Source organism: Balaenoptera physalus (genome assembly GCF_965194825.1).
Source record: "Balaenoptera physalus genome assembly, chromosome: 1".
Lineage (NCBI taxonomy): Eukaryota > Metazoa > Chordata > Mammalia > Artiodactyla > Balaenopteridae > Balaenoptera > Balaenoptera physalus.
The window spans coordinates 141,705,813-141,728,133 of record NC_138882.1 but is presented as its reverse complement, the minus strand read 5'-3'; the positions used below and the strand labels follow the sequence as shown (position 1 = coordinate 141,728,133).

Here is a 22,321-nt window from a genome sequence, read left to right as displayed (position 1 = left end):
TGCTACTTACCTCACAGAGTTGTTACAGGGATTTAAGGAGGTGATGAAGGCACAATTCTGAACACTGTGCCTGACATATGGAATTAGCTTTTGAGGAAAAGTGGCTCTTACAATTGTTTTTATTACAAAAAGAGAGAAATGAGAGGATGCTTCACTTTTACAGTTTTTCCAGTGGCCAGGCATTAGCTCCAGTTATCGCCAGATTGCTGTGGTGTTGAGACATCCCTAAAACTAAAATCAAAGGCAATGGTGTCTACATTGTAGATCCACAGAATAATAGAGCAAGAGCAAAAGAGGAAGGAAGTTGTGTTTCTCTGTCTTAATACCTGACACATGGTAAATACAAAGAATGAGTGAGAGTTAAGTTTCGTCTGAACCATAGTCCTCAGGGAGTGGGAGGGCCCTGAAGGATGCAAGGTGCCCACATGCCCAGGTATACCACCATTCTATCTGGGGACATGCCTTTCCCTACTCTAGAGCTGCTGGGCCTCAGCCTCAGCACTTCATTGGGACTGTTGGAGCCCCAAGGGGAATGGCAAGTGGTATGTCAGTGTGTGCAGTGGTTCTCCAACTTTCTTCCAGGTGTAATGAGTTGGTAGAGATTTGGATGAGGGAAAGCAACAGTGGTCAATAGAAAATGTACTACTCTTGGCTCTGCCCTTGAATCACTTGGTCAAATCACTTCACTTCTTTGGGTTATCAGTTTCTTCATGTATAAAATGGGCAGTTCAACTAGATACATAGTTTTCTTTTTTTAATATTAAAATATTTATTTATTTAAGCAACAGCAGAATTCTTTTTTTTCCCTTAAGTGAGAGGTAGATGGGAGGGTGGTGTATTTTGAAAATACTTCTTTGGGTAGAGTGTGGGAAACAAATGGGAGGATGCAGAAGCGGATCCTGAAGCACAGTTGTTCCAGGTCAGAGGGAGGGCTTGGTGTAGCGAGAGCTGTGGCACTGGGATGGAGAGAACTGGGTGACAATGGGAGAGAGGTAGAAGATAAGTCACTTAGGCTGCTGGTGGGTTGGCCAACAGGAATGTGAGGGAGGAAGGTGTCAAGAGTGGCTCCTAGTCATTCATTTGCTTTATGTACTAGATCATTGACTGAAATAGGGAGTGCTGGAACTAGGTTTTTTTGTGAAGAAAGAACATGTCTTTGTTTTTAGACTTAATGGAGTTTGAGGAGCCTTTGGGTTATCGGAGTAGGCCATCAGACATGGGTCTGGAGCTCGAGGCCTACTCAGGGCTGGAGCTATGGATCCGTGTCTAGAGAAAGTGACGGCAAAGGTTTTTCTCTTTGTGTCTCCCTCAGGTCATGTTGGCCCCCCTTATTTCCATTGCCCTGAAGTTGTCCCAACTCCAGGAAAGGACGGGACGCACTGCACCCACCGTTATCACCTAAGAAGACAGGCCAGATGCGGTACATCCCTCCACCCCAGGCCTTCCGAGTCAACTGATTGAAGAGCATGAACAGAAACAAAGTGTATTCACCCAGGCTTTTTAGGATTTGTTTTTTCCACTAACCAGTCATTGACAAATGGTACAATTCCTAGGCATTGCCAACTGATATGCCCATAGGAGCCATGCGGGAAAGAGAAAAAAAAGGACCCAGGGGCTTATACTACTGTCAGTTCCTTTTCGTGTCCTCGTGCGCGGCTGGTGTGTGGGTGTTTGTCTCCTTAGCGCCAGGTCCTGTTTACACTACAATGGAAGATGGAGGTTGAGCATCAGCTCCTGAGGCTAATTTCCGTCCTTAGGATCCACCTGTGAAATGACAGTGCAAGTTCCTTTCTCCTTTGTGAGCCTTTCCCCCCCATTTACTGTTTACATATAATCCAGCAAAATGCAGTTTCTGGTGCCTTCTCTCCAATCAGTTCTTTCCTCAGAGTGAGACGTACTTGTCTACAGAGTTCTGCCTTGTTCTGCAGCGTAGTCCCCTTCACACAAATATTTTGGGATATTAAAGCAAAATAAGCTACCATTTCTTTATGTCTTTTTTTTTTTCTTATAAAACGCTCTTCTGATTTCAGAAAGAAACCAGATTTTTTTAGAGGGGTTGGGTGGTATTGTATTTTGTTTGGATGTCCCAGCTAGAAAAAAAATGTTGTCTGTGCTTGGTTTAAAATTAGACTCAGGAACTATAATTTCAAATCTTAGCAGGGTCAGCTGAGCCCTGGCTCCTTCTGAGGTGGATAAATTAAGCTCGACATTGTTAACTTGGAACAAGGAGAAGGAAGATAGTTGTCAGGAGATCTTAACTAGCAAAGCACTGCCTTGTGCCTTGCGGTGCTGAGATGCCACCCTGCCTGTTGAGGGGACAGAAGCAGAACTCTCGGAATCTGAGAGCAGGATTTCTGGCATTTGGCTGGAAATCTTGAGCCCGTTGGCATCTTATTCATCTTAGACTATATTCAGCCCACGAGCGTAACTTAGTAGTTAAAAGCATAGTCTTGGGAGCCAACAAACCTGAGTTTGAATCCCACTTGAGACCTTGAGTGATCTTGGAATGTCATTCTCCTTATCTTTAAAACGGGCTTGAAAAATAGTTCTAACTTTGTAGGGTCATGGAGAATATAAAGCGAGTGGGTCTGTGAAAAGCCATGGGCATAGTATCTCATTCATGGTAGGTTATCAAATAAATGGGAACTAGGATTGTGTTTACAATATTGTTTCTAGATTTTAAAGAATCGGAAAAACAAAAACTATAAAACAAATATTTGAAATGCATTTTATGGTTTGGAAGGCACTTCCCGTAGTCACCTGCCGTATGGACTGTTCCAGAGAGACAGCCCAGCTCTGCACCCCTCCCCGACCCAGGATGGAATCCCCATTCCAGGTGGCAGGGTCTTTATCTGGGGTGAGATTTCCAGTGTTGCCATTTAACAAGGGAGTCCAGCCCAGCAAACAGAACTGAGCTTTGACAATGATGAGGTGAAGATGAATACTTGCTGAACATTAATCCTATGCCAGGCACTGTGCTGAGTGCTTTCCATATACTCTGTAAATGCTCCCAGTAACTATGAGGTAAGTACTCTGAATATCCCCACTTTACAGACGGGGTTCAGCTCATCATCCAAGCTCGCACCACGGGAGGGTGGTGGCCTGTCCCCCAGCAGGGCAGCCCTAGTCCTGCATGGTTTACCAGTGCTTTGTGTTGCCTCTAGTACTAACTGGCTACTTCTCAACTACTTCTAACAGGTGGAAGAAAGGCGTGCAAATGCCCCTGTATTTTGGTGATTAAAGGGTGATGCCTTGGGTGCCAGAGACTCTATTAATTTTGGCATTGTTGTCCAACCCCTACCCTGGGGACTTGGATGCCTGGGGGTATCAGTCAGCCAGGAAACACGTGTTGACCACCTTAAGTGTGAGATGCCTTGGGAAGGAAAGGATGTGTAACACACAGTTACCGCCCTCCAGCTGCCTGTGGGACTAGCTGGAGGAATGGAGTCCCACACAAATAGAAGGCTGTGTAGGACTCATAGACATACAGAACAGACTTGTGGTTGCCAGGGAGGAGCTGGGGAGGGAGAGGGATGGACTGGGAGTTTGGGGCTGGTAGATGCAAACTATTACATTTCAAATGGCTAAACAACAAGGTCCTACTGTAGAGCACAGGGAACTGTATTCAATATCCTAGGATAAACCATAATGGAAAAGAATATTAAAAAAAGAATATATAGATGTGTATATCTGAGACACTTTGCTGTACAGCAGAGATTGGCAGAGCACTGTAAATCAACTATACTTCAATAAAAAAAAAAAAAGAAAGAAAGGTTGGGGCTTCCCTTGTGGTGCAGTGGTTGAGAATCCGCCTGCCAATGCAGGGGACACGGGTTTGAGCCCTGGTCTGGGAAGATCCCACATGCCGCGGAGCAACTAGGCCCGTGAGCCACAATTGCTGAGCCTGTGCATCTGGAGCCTATGCTCCGCAACAAGAGAGGCCGCGATAGTGAGAGGCCCGCACATCGCAATGAAGAGTGGACCCTGCTTGCCGCAACTAGAGAAAGCCCTCACACAGAAACAAAGACCCAACACAGCCATAAATAAATAAATAAATAAATAAATAAATTTTTTTTAAAAAAAGAATTGACCTGTTTTTTAAAAAAAAGAAAGAAAGAAATGCTGTGTAGGATAAGTGCCTTAGGAGTTGTGTAGGCAACACATGCTGTTAGAATCCAAATTTTCCAAGCGCCTCTTCTGTTTCAGAAGATGGTTTCCAGTAACCCTCCAAGCAAGATATTCTCGTGCCCATTTTAGAGCTGAGGCAACTGAAACTCAACAGAAGCTTAAGTAATTTGCCCCAGGTTTTCAGCTACCATGTGGTAGAAGTGGAACCTTGACCCCGAATCTCGCTCATTTTCCATGACCCTTTTCTACGCTCCCATCTGTTGAATCAGCTGCACACAGTCCCGGGTCTGTGGCCCCTGGAGTGGCTTCAAGAATTTCCTCCTCATCCCTGATCATAATTGAGCTGCTTTCCCTGATCCACTTGCCTATAGGTTTGGGAGCTGTTAGCTCAAAGGAGGAAGAGGGAGGTGTCTGGGCCATGGAGCAGTGGGATGGGCTGGGGTATGGGCTGCCCTTCCCCCCTCTGTGGCTTCCAGAGAGACACCCCAACACGTGCCCCCAGGCGTGCAGGGAGACGGAACCCTGAGAGGCCGGCCAGCAGCGCACAGCCAATCTTCCCCGCCTCCCAGGATTGATGTGGTCTGTGAGTCAGGCCTGTTTTCTTTAGGGTGTGGTGAGGATTACAGTGAGAAAATTGGGTTTCAACTGTCTGGGGCCCAACTCTGAAATTTCAACTTTTCCCCTCCCTCTTGACTTTCAGCTCTGATTTCAGAGAAGGAGGTTCCTGTTCAGGGATGTTCCTCAGGCCCAGCGAATGGCCGGGCTTCCAGGGGGTGGGCCCTGCCTCATGGAGAATGACAGCAAAGGCCGAGCTCACTGCAGTGCCTGGGAGCCCAGCTCTGGGGCCTGGGTCCCTCTGCCCCCTCTGACCCAGAGCTTATCCCAGGCTGCTTCTGCTGCATTTCCTGTTGACTTATCGGACAGAAAGTGGCCTTACTGTGTCAGAATCTTCCAGGAAACATAATACGTAAGAGACACACCCTTCATGTTTCTATGTTCCGAAGCCCCAGCAAAAGGAGTTGGAAATGAGTAGCAGCAGCCGTCGTGCACAGAATCATTGCATCCCACCTGGCGTACAGCAGAGGCCTCCTCGTGGCCCCTGGCCTTCATTCTTGTCCCCTCTCAGCCGGTATTCTCATCACTGGCCAAGTGCTCTTTCCAACGCTGACTCTTTCAAGTGCTCTTTCCCCAATGCCTTGTGTAGCCTACAAGACCCATGCAGACTTGCCTGCCACTTCCCATCCCACCCCCCGCTCCTCTTCTTCTACCTTCTGCTTTATGTTGGATGCTTCAGCCACGTGAAACCACCTGCAGTTCTCTGGAAATACCGTGCTCCCTCGTCTCCAGGCCTTCGGACCTGCTCTTCTCTCTGCTTGCATCACCCTTCTCCTCCGCCCCACCCTCCCCCATATTCCCCAACTCCTACTCCTTCCTCAGGCCTCAGAAGTTTCTGAGCTTCTAGTCTCTGGCTTGGGAGCTTTTCCTAGTGTTCCCGTAGCAGTGTCCTCTTCACAGCACTTATCGCGCTCTACCTGTTTATTTTCCATTCCTCCTACTGCCCTGGAACTCCCAGAAGGCAGGGACTGCCTTTTTCACCAATGTTTACCCAGGGTCTAGCCCCATGCCTGCCACATCGTAAAAGTTCAATAAACGTTTTTTTTTTTTAAAGAGTGCATCTCACACCGGTCAGAATGGCCATCATCAAAAAATCTACAAACAATAAATGCTGGAGAGGGTGTGGAGAAAAGGGAACCCTCTTGCACTGTTGGTGGGAATGTAAATTGATACAGCCACTATGGAGAACAGTATGGAGGTTCCTTAAAAAACTAAAAATAGAACTACCATACGACCCAGCAATCCTACTACTGGGCATATACCCTGAGAGAACCATAATTCAAAAAGAGTCATGTACCAAAATGTTCATTGCAGCTCTATTTACAATAGCCAGGGCATGGAAGAAACCTAAGTGTCCATCAACAGATGAATGGATAAAGAAGATGTGGCCCATATATACAATGGAATATTACTCGGCTATAAAAAGAAATGAAATTGAGTTATTTGTAGTGAGGTGGATGGACCTAGAGTCTGTCATACAGAGTGAAGTAAGTCAGAAAGAGAAAAACAAATACCGTATGCTAACACATATATATGGAATCTAAGAAAAAAAAAATGGTCATGAAGAACCTAGGGGCAAGACAGGAATAAAGACACAGACCTACTAGAGAATGGACTTGAGGATACGGGGAGGGAGAAGGGTAAGCTGGGACAAAGTGAGAGAGTGGCATGGACATATATACACTACCAAACATAAAATAGATAGCTAGTGGGAAGCAGCCGCATAGCACAGGAAGACCAGCTCGGTGCTTTGTGACCACCTAGAGGGGTGGGATAGGGAGGGTGGGAGGGAGGGAGACACAAGAGAGAAGAGATATGGGAACATATGTATAACTGATTCACTTTGTTATACAGCAGAAACTAACACACCATTGTAAAGCAATTATACTCCAATAAAGATGTTTAAAAAAAATACAAAAAAAAAAAAAAAGAAAAGAGTGAATGAAATCTGTTTGTTGCATGACAGAGTGTTTCCTTATGCTGTGACCTCCCCAACCTATGAGGTATAATTAGCTTCATTTTACAGGTGACCAGTGAGTTGACCAACTTTTGCAGCTAGTGACTGGCTAGCCAAGAACTCTTTCCTAAAGCTTTAGAGGCTGAAGGGGAGAAGCACCCAGGACAGAGGGTCGGGGGGTGGGGTGGGGGGGATGCTGGCAGGAGATGGGAGATATGTATCATGGCTACTTTGAATAAAACTAGATTTACACGTTAAAAAGTATTTTATCTCCCATTGCTACAAAAGTTAATTGGGGGTGTAGCTGGAGGAAGGTTCTACCAACTTAGCCTGAATCCAAAAGGAGTTATTTTTCTTTAAGGAGTAGACTCAACAAAGGCAGGCCCAAGCCCCAAAGCCCCCCCTCAAGCAGGTTCTCGGAAGGGCAGTCATGATGGGACTAGGTGGGCAGACTGGCCCTGGGCCTCGCACTGGACGGGCACACAGCATGTACTTCTGGGAGGCCGAGAGGCTCTTCTCCATTCTTATTATCAGAGGCAAGAAGCAGTCCCACAAACTTGGCGTGTCATTATCTAAGAGAAGTGAGGTCACTGCCAGCAAGAGTATGTCTCATGTCTGCTTGTCATGTGGGAATTTTTGAGGGCTTTGGTTTGGTTTTTACCAAATGTGAAAGCTCTACCTAGATCCATTAAGTTGGATTTGTGGATGTGGGGTAATAACTATTTTCCCAAAGGCACGTCTTTCGTGATTCAGAGTGCCACACTCCAGTCGACGGAAAGGCTAGTCAAGAGTAGCAGTCGTTTGCTTTTCATGACGGTGGTGTTTCATAAACACTCTGTCTCGTAAAAGCTCAGTCTCTATTGGTTTCTGACTTCATTTTTGTACTGTGATAGGAAGGCTCTTATTATCCCAGATAAAGGAATGGAAACTTTGAGAGTTTTCCTGTCCTGTGCAGATTCTCATAAGATGAAGGAAAAAGCAGACCCGCCACCAGCACCCACCCTTGGTGTTTGGGATGCTTCTTCTGGTTTACCATTGCTGTGTAACAAAGCACCCCAAATCTAGTGGTGTTTTAAACTTTTGCATGATATTTTTATGCTCACAGATTCTGTGGGTCAGGAAGGCAGACACAGAGGAGATAGCTTGTCTCTGCTCCATGAAGTCTGAGCCCTTACCTGGGAAGGCCAGAACAACTGGGAATGATTCAAAGGCCAGGGGCAGGAATCATCTGGAGCCTCTCAGACTTGAAGGCTGGGTTCAGCTGGGAATGTCGACAGCTTGGCCTGCACATGATCTCTCTGTGTAGCTTGCTTTTCTTACAGCACGGTGCTGGCTTCCCAGAGGAAGCTTCCCAAGAGCAGGTGTCCCAAGAGAGCCAGGCAGAAGCTGGGATTCCTTTCCTACCTAGCTTCGGGAGTCAGGCAGCCTCACTTCTGCTATATCCAACTGGTTATGACCCACTCAGGCCAGCCAAGATTGAAGGGACGGGGCATTACACTCTACCTCTTGGAGGAATGGCAAGGTCACATTGCAGAAGAGCACGTGAGCTGGAAGCTCTGTAGCCATCTTATGGAAAACACAATCTGTCACAATACTCAAATATTCCACCCCCCTCCCCCCACTAAATATACCATTCTGAGTCAGGTGGGCAGGAGAATGAATTTAATCTTGAAATTATTTTCATCAGGAGCATCCATTTGTCAACTTTCTAAGTATAGACATGTGCTATTATTTCACATTCCCGTGCCCATGACAGACATAACTAATCAATTGCAGCACTATTTCTACTAAGTCCAGATAGGGCCCCAGACACCTCAATACAATGCACTGGACAAGAAATATTAATCAATGGTAGTGGGAATGTCAATGAAAACTTATTTGCTACTTCTGAGGAATATTCCTACTTTCTTTCACAAATGTTTAATTAACATTTGTGGGTGTGAAAGCCTATTTGAAAATAGACCAGCCAATCTGTAAATTGATAAAAAAAATATGTGCCCAATATACAGAAAATTAGTAGTTACTATTAAATGAGATAAATCACAATTGATTTCAGAAATAGTACAAAACATATTAATAAAATAGTTGTACAGATATTTTTAAACTCAGAAGTGAATTAAAGATTGATTTCAGTAGTTTAAATTCATGGCCCCAGCTTTTTTCTACACTTTGGCTTTTTCCATCTGCCACTTTGCAGCCTCGCCTGTAACAGTCCCCCGTGTCTGACTTCATGATTCCTAAAGCTGTACAGCACTTTTCAAAGCACTCAACTCGCATTCTTTCATTTAATCTTCACAACAGTGCTGTCAAATAGGTAGATTTGCAGTAAATATGACATTTTGCAATCAGATTATTTGCCCCAAATCATACAAGTCACTACTACTACTAATATATATTGATCACCTTTTTGGTACCAGATACCATTTAATCACTTTATATACACCATGTCATTGAATCCTTATCATAACCCTAAAGGTGGGTATTATTAGTTCCATTTTACAGGTGAGGAAATGGAGGCCAAGAGATTAAGTAATTTGCCTTAGGTTAAAGTTAGCCAGTGGTGGAACAGAGATTTAAACCAGAGTTGATCAGATTATGAGAGTCAAGTAAAACCTAGAATAAGAAACAAGGCCTCAGTTACTTCCTTTGGGAAATAAAATTTTATTCAGATCTAATTTTTTTTTTTTTTCTGCTTAAGCTTTTTTTCTTAATTTTATTTATTTATTTATTTAGTTATTATTTTATGGCTGTGTTGGGTCTTCGTTTCTGTGCGAGGGCTTTCTCCAGTTGCGGCGAGCGGGGGCCACTCTTCATCGCGATGCGCGGGCCTCTCACTGTCGCGGCCTCTACCGTTTCGGAGCACAGGCTCCAGATGCGCAGGCTCAGTAGTTGTGGCTCACGGGCCTAGTTGCTCCGCGGCATGTGGGATCTTCCCAGACCAGGGCTCGAACCCGTGTCCCCTGCATTAGCAGGCAGATTCTCAACCACTGTGCCACCAGGGAAGCCCCTCAGATCTAATTTTTTAAATGATGATTTTAGCAAGACAAACTGATGATAAAATTTGATGTATAATTTGATAATATGTTTCTGACAGATGGGGGGTGGTGGTAGGGAGATATTTACACAACTGATACTTGGGGAGAAGTCAAGCCTAGTCTGAATAGAAGCCCAAGTTCAGGGGTCCCAAGTGTTATCAGGAGAGAGCCCCTTGCAATGTGGCTGATTACAGAAGGCAGGAAAGACCTGGGGGTCTGTCGCATCTGTGCAGTCTCCCTGAACCAGTCTAGCCCGGTGGTTGTGCTAGGGAAGTGCTTGGCATCATAAGAGCAGTTCCTCTCAGGGCCCCTAAGTTCATGTTTATGCTCCCACCTCCACGCTCAAGGCAGATTTATGTCCTATTATATAACAATTTCCAGCAAATGAAGGGTTGCCTTCAAAATGTCTTTTTGGGGGGTGGGTGGGGAGGGGACCTCTGACCACAGTGGCCGGGGTTCCCACTCTAGTGCCCACTATGATCTCTCACCCAGACTGGGACCACAGTGAGCGTTTATGGGATAATGACGTTTACCACCATCACTCCTGCCCTACAGTGAAAGAATGTCCTGACTTCCAGAGAAAGGGGACGATGTTCACCCCAGCTGCTCTTCCCCAGCCTCCCTTTCCAGTTTTATCTCCAATTGCAATCTAACTTCTCCACCCTCCACCCTCACAGTTCCCCAAATATCTCATAGTTTTCCACACTGGTCTGACTTTGCATGTGCTGTTACATCTGTTGGAAAAATGTTCCCTGTTGTGCTAGTGTCATACTGTCTGCTCCACCCAATTCCCCTTCTAAGGGGAACTAGCTTCTGCTGGGGAGGAGGCTATGGCCATGCCTTGAACGTGAGCCACCCTCAGATTTCCTGGCCACAGCTGATTAGACCAGGGGTGAGCACCTGAGTCAAGGGCAGCCAATCCACTGGCCTGTCAACAGCTTATCACCTCTGACCTACGGCTTGGTTCCAAAGGATGAGCTGGAATGATCCGGCTCTCTCTTGGGAATCTGAGGTAAGACAAGAACTAATTGGCTCGATCTACCTAGCCAGGAGTAAGACAGACCCTCTCCTTCAGATGAACACAACACTTCATACTCCTTACAATAGTCTCTGAAGGAGAAAAATGATGTCTTGCATTGTATCCACAGGGTCTAGTTCAATGTCTGGCCCATTATAGGGGCTCAGTAAATGTGTAGTGAGTCCATAAACTCAGATGGGCAAGAAAAATTCACATTTCTTATTATCTCAAGGCAATTTAAATCTGGCTCTGACCCCCATTCCACTAGGCTGTCAGGATTTTTTTTTTTTTAATTGGCCACTATGTTACTCAGGTAATGCTCACAGCAATAGAAGAGTTTTATTCCCATTTTCTACATGAAAAAGCAAAGGTGCAGAATGTTTAGGTAACTTGCTCGAGGTCACAGTGCTAATAAGTGACAGGTCTCAGATAAAACACAGTCAAGTCCTCAGTCTTAATCAGATTTCATCTTTTTAAAAAAAAAATTTTATTGAAGTATAGTTCATTTACAATGTTGTGTTAACTTCTGCTATAAAGCAAAGTGATTCAGTTATACATATATGTACATTATTTTTCATATTCTTTTCCATTATGGTTTATCACAGGGTATTGAATATAGTTCCCTGTGCTATACAGTAGGACCTTGTTGTATATCCACCCTATATATAATAGTTTGCATCAGATTTCGTCTTAGCCAGTATTGCTACTCACCAATGAATGAATGAATGAGATGCTCTGACCTACAGCTCCTTTCCACCGTTAGTTGGTCCCTCTTTTTTTCATGTTTCTTCAGCATTTATTTCATTCATATTTAATTTATTCACATCCTTTGCAGAGAAATTCCCATAGTGTAATAATCAGAGCTAACAGTGAGTACTTGGCCGTATGCCAGGTACCGTTCCAGGGAATGTGGAGAAAAAGTTGATTAAATATGGCTGAAAATTATTTGTCTTGAAATATTAATTCAAGTTGCTGTTAGCTCAAGAAGGGATTCTTTTTTAATGCCCAGATGCTTTCCTCTTGAAAATTTGAACTTTAGAGTAAAAAGTTTCAGATCCTCGAGTCAAGCCCTTGTTTGCTTTCCTTTGGAAAAGCTTAAGTCATGGAATGGTATAGGTTCCAAATACTCTGGAAGTTTTCTGCAGATCATGTGATGTGTGATGTGACAAAACCCAAGCAGTATGTTTATAAAAGTTTATTTTTTATTTAATTTATTTATTTAATGGATCTTACTCTTGTCTGGTTGGCAATTTGGAATTATTGAGTGATCCTATAAATTAAAATAACACTGGTAAAGTCAGCGTGGTGAGTGAGCTGTTTTCCCCAGTATTCCACCAGATGGTGATTATTATCCCCATTTTACTGATGAGTAAACTGAGGCCCAGAGACGTTGTGTAACTTGTCCAAGGTCCAGTAGCTATAAGTAGCAAGCAGTTAGACTCTAGATCCCTTTTAAAAAATTGTTATAACTCACATATATGAAATTCTCCCTTTTAAAGTGTACATTGGTTTCTGTGTATTCACAAGGTTGTGCAGGTTGTGTAACCATCACCACTATTCAATTCCAAAACATCTTCTTTGCCCCTAAAAAAACTGGTACCCACTAGAGCCACTCCCAATTCTCCCCTCCCTTCAGCCCCTGGCAACCACAAATCTACTTTCTGTTTCTATGGATTTGCCCAATTTGGACATTTCATATACATGGAATTGTATAATATATGGCCTTTTGTGTCTGTAGAGCTCTTATTTTAACACAAAGCAAATGCCCCTAAGCTATGAATTCCTCCAGTGTGAAGACTTTCTGTTCATTTTTGTCTTCACAATGCCCTGAATCCACTGTGATGATTAAATGAATGACTGAATGTGCAAATGAATTATGAAATAAATATATGTAGACACTAAATAAGCTCGGAGTCTGACGTTTGCTGAGTGCCCACTATGGACCTCCAGGGTGCTAAGTGCTTTGCAAAAGTGACCTCACTTCACCTTCATAACACCCCCACGAGATGATTACTGTAACATGCCCATTTTACATATGGAAGACAAGGAGGTTAAAAAACTTGCTGCAAGTCCAAGACAGTGGGTGGTGGAGCCAGACTGCGCTCGTGTCCTCAGTCTCTGAGTCTGCACTTCTAAATTGTATGCAAAGGAAAGTCCTTTAGAGATAGGGTCTAACCTCCTCTGTCTGCAGCAAGAAAATGGAGATCCATAACGCATTTACAGCAAGTCCCCTACATACAAACCTTCAAGTCGTGAACTTTCAAAGATGTGAACGTGTGTTCACATGTCCAATCACATAAGCTGTGAGTGAAATTGCAGCTTACCCTCTGTCTCCTAGTACTGACGATCCTTCAGCTCTACCATCTCCCACCTCCTCTCCCTCCTCCAGTCAGTAACTCTTCTTGCCTGTTCACTCGATGCCAGCCCCTGTATGCCAGCTGTTGTACTGTACTACTGTACTTTTCAGGGTACTGTACTACTGTAAGATTAAAAATGTTTTCTTTATTTTCCGTGTTTGTTTGATGTTTATGTATTATTTGTGTGAAAAGTACTATAAACCTATTACAGTACAGTACTATATAGTCGATTGTGTTAGTTGGGTACCCAGGCTAACTTTGTTGGACTTAAGAACAAATTGCACTTACAAACGCGCTCTCAGAACAGAACTCGTTCGTATGTAGGGCACCTAACATTCCTTGAGCCCATGTTGTGTGCCAGCCACAGCATTACATTGGAGACCACGTGCTAGTCAAGAACAAAGGTAATTAAACCAACTACAGTAATTCCCTGCAACAGGCACTGGGTAGAGGTATATGTGCATGGAGGGCTGCGGGAATGGTGGGTCCAAGGTATATGTGCCTGCGCAGGGCGCACACACCAGGGCCTGAGCCGGCTTCTACCCAGTGCTGTTAGCAAAGCACATCCCCGTGCATGAGCTCCTGGGGCCCATTGTCACCCTCCTCCACACCTTGAGGGCTGCCTGGGAAGGGTTCCTGGGTGTGCTTATTCTCCTGGCCTGTCAGGGCTGTCAAGGCCCTTGTCTCTCAGGACAGCAGGTGGGCGGGCCTTTCCTCCTCACTGCGGGGCCGCAGGGCAGGGTGCAGCTGGCAGCCCACTCCCTTAGTGTTTCTGGCCCGCTGGTGGCTTTTCTCTTCTCACAAAGACTGCGGTGTTGGATCTGTTTTTTCTGAGTCAGATAGTTATTTGATTTCCACCTCAGAACCCCGTGCCAGTGTTCTGTGTTACCAGCCTCACTGCCACAGGCCATGGTGTGGGAAGGAATGCAGGTTCTGGAGCACCGTCTGGGCACTCCTCAGTTGGGGGGCGGAGTCAGGAGACACTCCCACACCCACCGTCTGACTCGGGCCTGGTCAGCAAGAGGGCAAAGGGGCTCTGTGTCAGGAGGAGCCCGGGCCACACCACCTCCACGAGATGCCACAGACTGGGATGAAGACCAACCCAGAGCCTGCCCTGGTTCATTTCTCCTTTTCTCCTGTTCCCTCTGTCTTGGTCCAGCAAGCAGGGTCAGAACAAACTGAGAGGGGCATACTGTACATGGTGTCATGCCAGTGTGTAAGATCTCAAAGCCAGGCTGGGCCTAAGAGGTGGAGAAAAACTGTCACTGGGGGCAGCCAGGGGCTTCATAACTAAAGGAAACCCCAGACTAGGTTGAGAAGAAGACAGAAGTTCCAAGCCAGAGAAATGATGCAAATATCAGGGCTATAGTGGGTTCAGTTCAGCCATAGGCAGGAAGAGGAATCATGAGGACAGACACTAGGAAGGTCAGAAGCAGATTGGGAAGCGGTCAGGAGGCTCCAGTGGCCACTGGCCAGCTAACGGTCCATGTGGTCATCACAGGGGAAAAAAGATGGCTGAAAACCTCAGCATGGGATTGTGAGCACACGTTCAGTGGAATTTCTCCGGGTGCATGCTAGATTGAGGGTCTCTAGAGAAATTCGTGTTTGTTTCTTCCAGGTACCCCGCAGGGTTTGACTTATTTGGAATCTCTTTAAAGTTGAAGATTCCAGGACCATGCAAGCAGAATAAATTTCAACCCCAAACCCATGAGAAGACTTATACCTATACACTCTCAAAGGGGATGGCTTTTTTTCTACCCAGAGGCCATGCCAAGACACAAATACTTTCTTATTCTCTCTCCTTGATGATGGGTGCATTTTTTCCCCCTGGTTCATTATTTCACCATTCACTGAAATTCCCAGCTTTATGTGGGGTGTGGGCAGGAGTAGGAAGGTTCTCAGATCTAATGCCCATCTCATTTAGGCCTAAGACCCTCTCTCCTTTCCCCAGGTGGCTGTTAAAACACAAGTCTCTTGGTTATCTAAGACTGGAAGAACTTCCAAGGGAAAGTAGATTCAGGTACTCAACACTTTTTATTTTTCAGTTTCCTCCTTGTCTTTGCCCCCAAGAGGATTTCTCGTACTTTCCTGCAAGTACTACTGTGCATTTACAAGGATCTTTGCTATGATTTATTGAGCATTTCTAGATAATTTCTAGGTAGCTGGGAGGTGTTTCAGTTTGCCTAGAATCTGAAGTCCTTTCTGCTTCTACCCTTTTCCTTCCATTCCAGTCTTATAATAGCCAGTGTGATCTTTCAAAAAAATAAACCTTATGTTGTTTTTCACTTGCATACAACCTTTCAGTCGTTTCTCATAGCTTTTTGTTAATTATGATGCTGTTTTGTCAATGTTTTTGTATATCCCACATTTTTTCCCATTTCCCTTCTATAATCAGCACCACTTTTCTTTGGGGGAAATCTCCTCCCATATTCCATATAGCCCTACGTCTGTCAGTCATGGTGCCTCCCCTTTTCCTTTATTCACCCTCCACCCTCATTCTAGCTACAGTGGTAGGAACATGGCCCAGGTTAGGCTGATCATTGTACTGCCTCCCTGTGGACATGGTGATTGGTCCAGTGAGTCTAATGGTTCCAGCATGTGACCAAAGCTGAGCCAGTTAGAGTCTTTCCCTGATTTTTCTTTTCAAAATGGAGATAGAGGGTTAACTTTCTCTTCCTTTTGGATTATAGGTTGTAAAGATATAGGCCTGGAATATCAGCCTATTTTCCTACCAGATTGACAGAATATGTCCGTGCAAGAGAAAATTAGAACTAATAAGAAATGCAGAAACAAGCAAAGAAAATTAATTCATTGAAAAGGAATTCTTGATGATACTATCTGAACTCCTGGATTCAGCCATACCTGAAGCTTTAATGCCAGATTTTCCAATTATATGAACCAATAAATTGCCTTTTCAACTTAAACTAGTTCGCATTAGGTCTTGTCATATGTAACAAAAAGAGACTTGACGGATAAAGGGCCAAATCCTTAACGTGGCATTCTAAGGCCCTGTGTGATCTGGTTGCTGCCTATTTCTGCAACCTCACCTCACACCACTCTTTTTCTCTCCCTTGATGGCCCATCAATACAGAGCTTCTTTTAGTTCTTCAGATGCACCAGGCTCCTTCCTGTATCAGGGCCTTCACACATGTTGTTCTCCTAAATCACTCTGCTTTGCTAATTCCTACACATCCTTCAGGTGTCTGCATACAGAGCATGTCCTTGGGGAAGGCTTTCCTGACTGACCAGGCCAGGGTTCTCCTCTCCCCTTCCACATTATGTACTCCTACAGCATCCTGTGCTTTTCCTTCTAAACATTTGCCACAGTAATAATGCACAAATTCCTTGTTTGCAATAAGACAATTCCTTGTTTATAGCTCATCCTTTCCACAGGATTAGAAAATTCATGAAGTTAGGGACCATATGCCTTGATCATCATTGTGCATTCAGTGCCTAGCACAGTGTTTGGCACAAAATAGGTACCCCGTAAATATTTGTTGAATGAAAAAAAGTGAAATGAATAGGTCAGTGTTTGACTTGGAAGCCCATACTTTCCATCTCTGTGGGTTTTGTTAACTAATAAATAACCACTGGCAGTCCAGATTCATAATGTGACCACAGAAGGCTCCCTGGGGGAAGCAGAGAAACTAACATGTAATTTAGTCAGGTATTCGTTCTGAGCTAGATTTCTGCCTGGCCAGACCAGATGGACCTTGTTCCCAGGAGAGGGCAGTGTTGTACAGTCTTTGACTCATCAAGCCTCCCAAACTCACTTCTCTGAGGCCCTGGGAGCTACTGGGCTTGGCCTTGACACCCCAGTGCCCCAGAAGCCAAAGTTCATGGCCCTTTCAAAGAGCTGCATGTTCAAAGCAGCTCAGTAGCAGAGCCTTTGTTTCAGAGCCTGGCTGTCCCCCAATCCAAGATAAACAATCCCTGATTGATCGACTGATTGCTCTGGTTTTGTTCCTCTGTTCAAGAACTCCATCTTTCTCAGGGTGGCCCAAAGGCTTCCCTTATGCTCTATAATCTCCCAGGAGAGAAGACTTCAAGTCACAGAGTTGGTACCTCCTGAGGCTGTGGAAGATTCTCCCTATTCATAATTTCTCTCAAATCCAGAGGCTGCTACTGAGGGTGCAAAATAGTCCAGCTACCAATGTAGACCCACAGGTGGAAAGTCCTCTGCTCAGATCCTGGCTCTGTCACTTACTGGATGACCCAGGATAAACGCCTTTCCTCCTCCCAATGAGAGAATAGTAATATCTCCTCCTCAGGCTTGTGCTGGTGATGGAGCCAGCTGTATGGAGACTGCCTGGCGCCCTGTCTGGAGCACAGTAGGTGCTCAGTGAACATCGGTTCCCTTCCTTCTCCCCCCTCCCCACCACCATGGGGCAGCCGTGTGCACAGGGAGAAAAGGTGAGAAGTCCTCCTCCGCAGGTTTTTACTGGCAAAGGCCTAAAAACAACAACCTTCTTCACTTCCCCGAAGCACCGACCTATCCCCAGTGTGACTGTGAAGTCAGGTTAAAAAGTTCCCGTGGACACTGGAACACACCCTAGTCAGATAACCTGTGTCACCGGTCTCATCCACGTGAGCCTTGCTTCTGCCACTCACCACTGCGGGGAACCAGGTGTTCCCGGGAATCCTGAGAGCTACCCTGACCCAGAGGCCTTGGCTCCTTTTCAGTTCATTTCTTTCTTCTGTGGTGGAGCGTCTGGGCCATAGCGCTGGAAGTGTTTTGGCCCTGATGCTGGAGCCCTTATCTCTGTGCTGTGTGAGCGCCATTCCTGCCATGTCAGAACCCATTAGCGGCCACTCTGCTGAGGCTTTTGAAGGAGTAATCGGTTTGTAGAGGGAAGGGGCCGTGCCAAAGCCAGGCCAGATGGAGTAAGTAATGAAGGCCCCAGATTAATCTCACTTGTCTCTTTTTTTCCAATATGAAGGCTCAGCCCAAGAGCTTGGCAGTCTCAAGACAAATTATACTTGTCAGCTTCAAAGCACAAGTTCCCTTCCAAGTCAGAATGTTTGCGCTTTCTCTCTCTCTCTCCCTGTCTCCTTCTCCCTCTCTCTTAAAATAAAAAAACTGGAGTAAAAAATGGGGTGCAAATGAAATGTTGTGACACTTTTGCCTCATTGTAATAATAAGAGCCTCCACTGGGCATTTACTATGTACTAGGCAACATACCACGTCCTCTACATGCATTCAACTCATTTATTTCTCACCATAAGCCTCCAAAATAGGGTTATGGTGGACAGTCCTCTGCTCAGATTCTGGCTCTGTCACTTACTGGGTGACCCAGGATAAACGCCTTGCCTTCTCTCTATGAGAGAATAATAATATCTCCTTCTCAGGCTTGTGCTGGTGATGGAGCCAGCAGTGTGGAGTATCCCCATTTTACAGATTAAGAAACAAAGGTTTAGAGAGGACGACTGACTTAAAGTCATATGGTTAGTAAATTGTGGAGCAAGGACACAAACTTAGGTTTGTGTTATTCCAACCATTACACTTTACACACTCTTTAGTCTTAAGAGCTGCTAATCTCTCTGGTGTAAGTCTTTACCTGAAGGGAGAGTCCAGCTCTGAAGCCAAGAACACAGTTTCCTGTTCTTTCTCATTGTTAAAAACTCTCCCTGGAGTCTTGGGCAGAAAGCAAGGGGTTAGGATTGGGTTCCCAGAGAAGCATTTCCTGAGGTACACTTTATAAAATCCTAGTCTTTGACGTATATGGGAACACAAATCCTGGGGTCGAATAATTTGGGAACCACTACTTATATCAGTCTCCAAGAGTCACGAGGCATGTGAGCAGGCAAGAAGTCCTGAAAGTAAGGGAACCTGAAGAACTTTGCTATGCTCACTGTTTCCCCAAAGTATTTGGCCCAGCTATGTTTTTCAAGGCACACCCAGAAAGAAGACATACAGATGACCAAAAAGTACATGAAAAGATGCTCAACATCACTAATTATTAGAGAAATGCAAATCAAAACTGCAATGAGGTATCACCTCATACCAGTCAGAATGGCCATCATCAAAAAAATCTATTTACAAACAATAAATGCCGGAGAGGGTGTGGCGAAAAGGGAACCCTCCTACACTGCTGGTGGGAACGTAAATTGGTACAGCCTCTATGGAGAACAGTATGGAGGTTCCTTAAAAAACTAAATATAGAACTACCATATCATCTAGCAATCCCACTCCTGGGCATATATCTGGAGGAAACCATAATTCGAAAAGATACATGCACCCCAATGTTCATTGCAGCTCTATTTACAATAGCCAGGACAGGGAAGCAACCTAAGTGTCCATAGACAGATGAATGGATAAAGAAGATGTTGTACATATATACAATGGCATGTTACTCAGCCACAAAAAAAGAATGAAATAATGCCATTTGCAGCAACATGGATGGACCTAGAGATTGTCATACTGAGTGAAGTAAGTCAGACAGAGAAAGACAAATATCATATGATATCATTTATATGGGGAATCTAAAAAAAAACGGTAGTCATGAACTTATATATAAAACAGAAATAGAGTGACGGATGTAGAAAACAAACTTATGGTTACCAGGAGGGAGGGGGCGGGTGGGATAAATTGGGAGATTGGGGTTAACATATACACACTACTGTATATAAAATAGGTAGCTAATAAAGACACTGTATAGCACAGGGAACTCTACTCAATGCTCTGTAATGACCTATATGGGAATAGAGGGTAAAAAGAGTGGATCTATGTATATGTATAACTGACTCACTTTACTGTACACCTGAAACTAACACAAGATTGTAAATCAACTACACTCCAATAACAATTAAAGAAAAAAAGGGCACACCTAGAAACATCCATGGAACTGAGTCCTCAGGAACTCTTCTGCTCCCGAGCCCTGCTGCTGAAGGCACTGTGCTCAGACCAGCACAGCAGCGTCACCTGTGAGCTCGCTGGGAATGCCGAATCTCAGGCCACACCCCACTGAATCCTCTGGTGACCTCACGGCATTAACCCCCGGGAAGCCCTGCTCTAGGTGAGAGTACGGCCAAACCACTGTCACTAGACTAGGAAGCTCACTGAGTAGACAGGTCTCATTCGGCCACCCAAGTTTTGAAAGATGGCAACACGAGTGTTATTTGGAAAACTAAATTAGAAAGAAAGCCCAGTTTCTTCCTTGTCCCATCAGCCCCAGCCCCCCAACTAAACATAAATAGGACATGGAGTAAGAATGCCATATTTAACTAGGGCCCTGGCCCACCTATAAGATTTTGGTTATTCCTCATTAGGAAGAATTAACTCTGTGAATGATTGTCTTCTCCTTCTTTTCATCCATGCTGCCTCAGAACCAAGATCCTATCATTTTGCTTAAAAATTTCTAGACATTTGAGCGGAGCCGTATCTGGCAGTCCCACCATCTGCCACATTCACAGCCCTGCCCAAGTGAAGGGGTTCTCCCCATGGCCTCCGAGGAAGACACAGTCCTGTGTGCTCCAGAGACATACAGGAGATGTGTGATCGTCCTACATCTCTGTTGGACGAGGGGCCACTGGACCACAGATGGGCACTTGGCTTAAGGGCAGCCAACCTATATGCTGTCCAGCAAACTGTGTGCCCTGGGGCAGAATGAGAACTATAGGAGGCAGTGAAAAGAGCAATGGGTCCCAAAGCTGAAAGGTTCTAATACAGACAGGAGCCAGAAAGGTCAGGGACAGGCTAAGCGTAAGCCAACGCTATGAGAGAGCAGAAACGGTGAGGAAGCAGGGGCTCTGAGGTGGAGAAAAGATACAGCAGAGGGTGGGAACAAGGGTGAGAGAGTAGAGCAGATGCGTGCAGAGCTGCGGCCTGCTCCAGGCAGGGCAGCGGGCAGTGAACCACACCTTGTGTTGGTTTCCTGCGGCTGCTATAACAAATGGCTACAAACTTGGCAGTTTAAAACAACAGAGATTTATTCTCTCATAGTTCTGGAGGGCAGAAATCTGGAATAAAGATGTCTGACGGCTGTGTTCTCTCTCGAGGCTCTGGGGGAGAATCCTTCCTTGCCTCTCCTATCTTCTGGTGGCTGCTAGTTTTCCTTGGCTTGTGGCTGCACCACTCCAATCTCTGCCTCTGTGGTTATATTGTCTTCTCTTCTGTGTCAAATATCCTTCTGGTTCTCTCTTATAAAGATACTTGTAATTGCATTTTGGACCCACTTGGGTGACCCCGAGTAATCTCCCCATCTTGAGATCCTTAGTTTCGTCATATCTGCAAAGTCCTTTTGCCAAATAAGATAACTGCTATGAATTGACTTTGTGTGGGCGAAAGGGGGGCCCATTCCTATGTTGACGCCTCAACTCTCAATGTGACTATATTTGGAGATTGGGCTTTTAGGAGGTAATTAAGATTAAATGAGGTCATAAGGGTGGGGTCCTAATCGATAGGACTGGTGGCCTCATAAGAAGAAGAGAAGTCTCTCTCTCTCCACGTGCACACGCTGAGAAAAGCCCATGAGAGAACACAGAGAGGAGGTGTCATCTGCAAGCCGGCTTGGAAGAAGACAGCTCTGACCAGGAATCAAATTGACCAGCACCTTGATCTTGAATTCCCCAGCCTCCAGAAGTGTAAGAAATACACTTCTACTGTTTAAGCCAGCCAGTGCATGGTATTTTGTAATGGCAGCCTGAGCTGACTAATGGTAACTGTTACAGGTTACAGACCTGATGTCTCTGGGGGTCATTATCCAGCCCACCGCCCAGGGTCCTAGCCTTGGGTCTACGATGGCTTTCTGATGTCTGACTGTGCTGGATCCTGGGGTCAGCTCTTCTTATTTTATTCTAGTGTTTTGATTTGGGGCTCACTTGGAGCAAGTGCCTGTTCTTTGTGATCTAAGAGGCCAGCTGACCCAGAAGACTCACACACCTACTTAAATGATGTGTTATAAGAAGCCAGCAGTCCTAAATCTCCCCTCTCCTGTAAAGTAAAATCCCGGTATTTCATTCCTCTGTGATATACAGTGCCCTCAGCCTATATGTTTCCTTTAAAATGATCAGACGCCTGGGAAAGATAACAGATTAACCCTATATTTGCCAGAGTCCAGTCAGGAAATAGAACTCAATAGAGTGGGTTTAACTTAGGGAATTTGTTACAGAGGTGTCTAAAGGGCTGAAAGGACAACCAGAGGAAGGTGAGGTGACCCAGAAATGAATGCGTTTAGGAGAAGGAGATGTATTACCAGAGACTAGGACCAGA

The 22,321-nt window shown here is 45.1% G+C and overlaps 1 protein-coding gene and 1 pseudogene across 3 annotated transcripts in view; both read left to right on the top strand.

The window, feature by feature from the left end:
* The window catches only part of PGM1 (phosphoglucomutase 1), a 55,796-nt gene extending 53,815 nt beyond the window's left edge, over nucleotides 1–1,981 (top strand). For both annotated transcript variants that reach the window (XM_082453728.1, XM_082453727.1), the window contains exon 11: nucleotides 1,313–1,981. In XM_082453728.1, the coding sequence (XP_082309854.1) occupies nucleotides 1,313–1,402 (90 nt within the window). In that variant the 3' untranslated portion in view covers nucleotides 1,403–1,981. The remainder of the gene's footprint in view (nucleotides 1–1,312) is intronic.
* LOC309656812 (keratin, type II cytoskeletal 8 pseudogene) overlaps nucleotides 1–22,321 on the top strand; it is a 411,180-nt pseudogene that overhangs the window by 178,454 nt on the left and 210,405 nt on the right. The gene's annotated exons all lie outside the window — the stretch shown is intronic.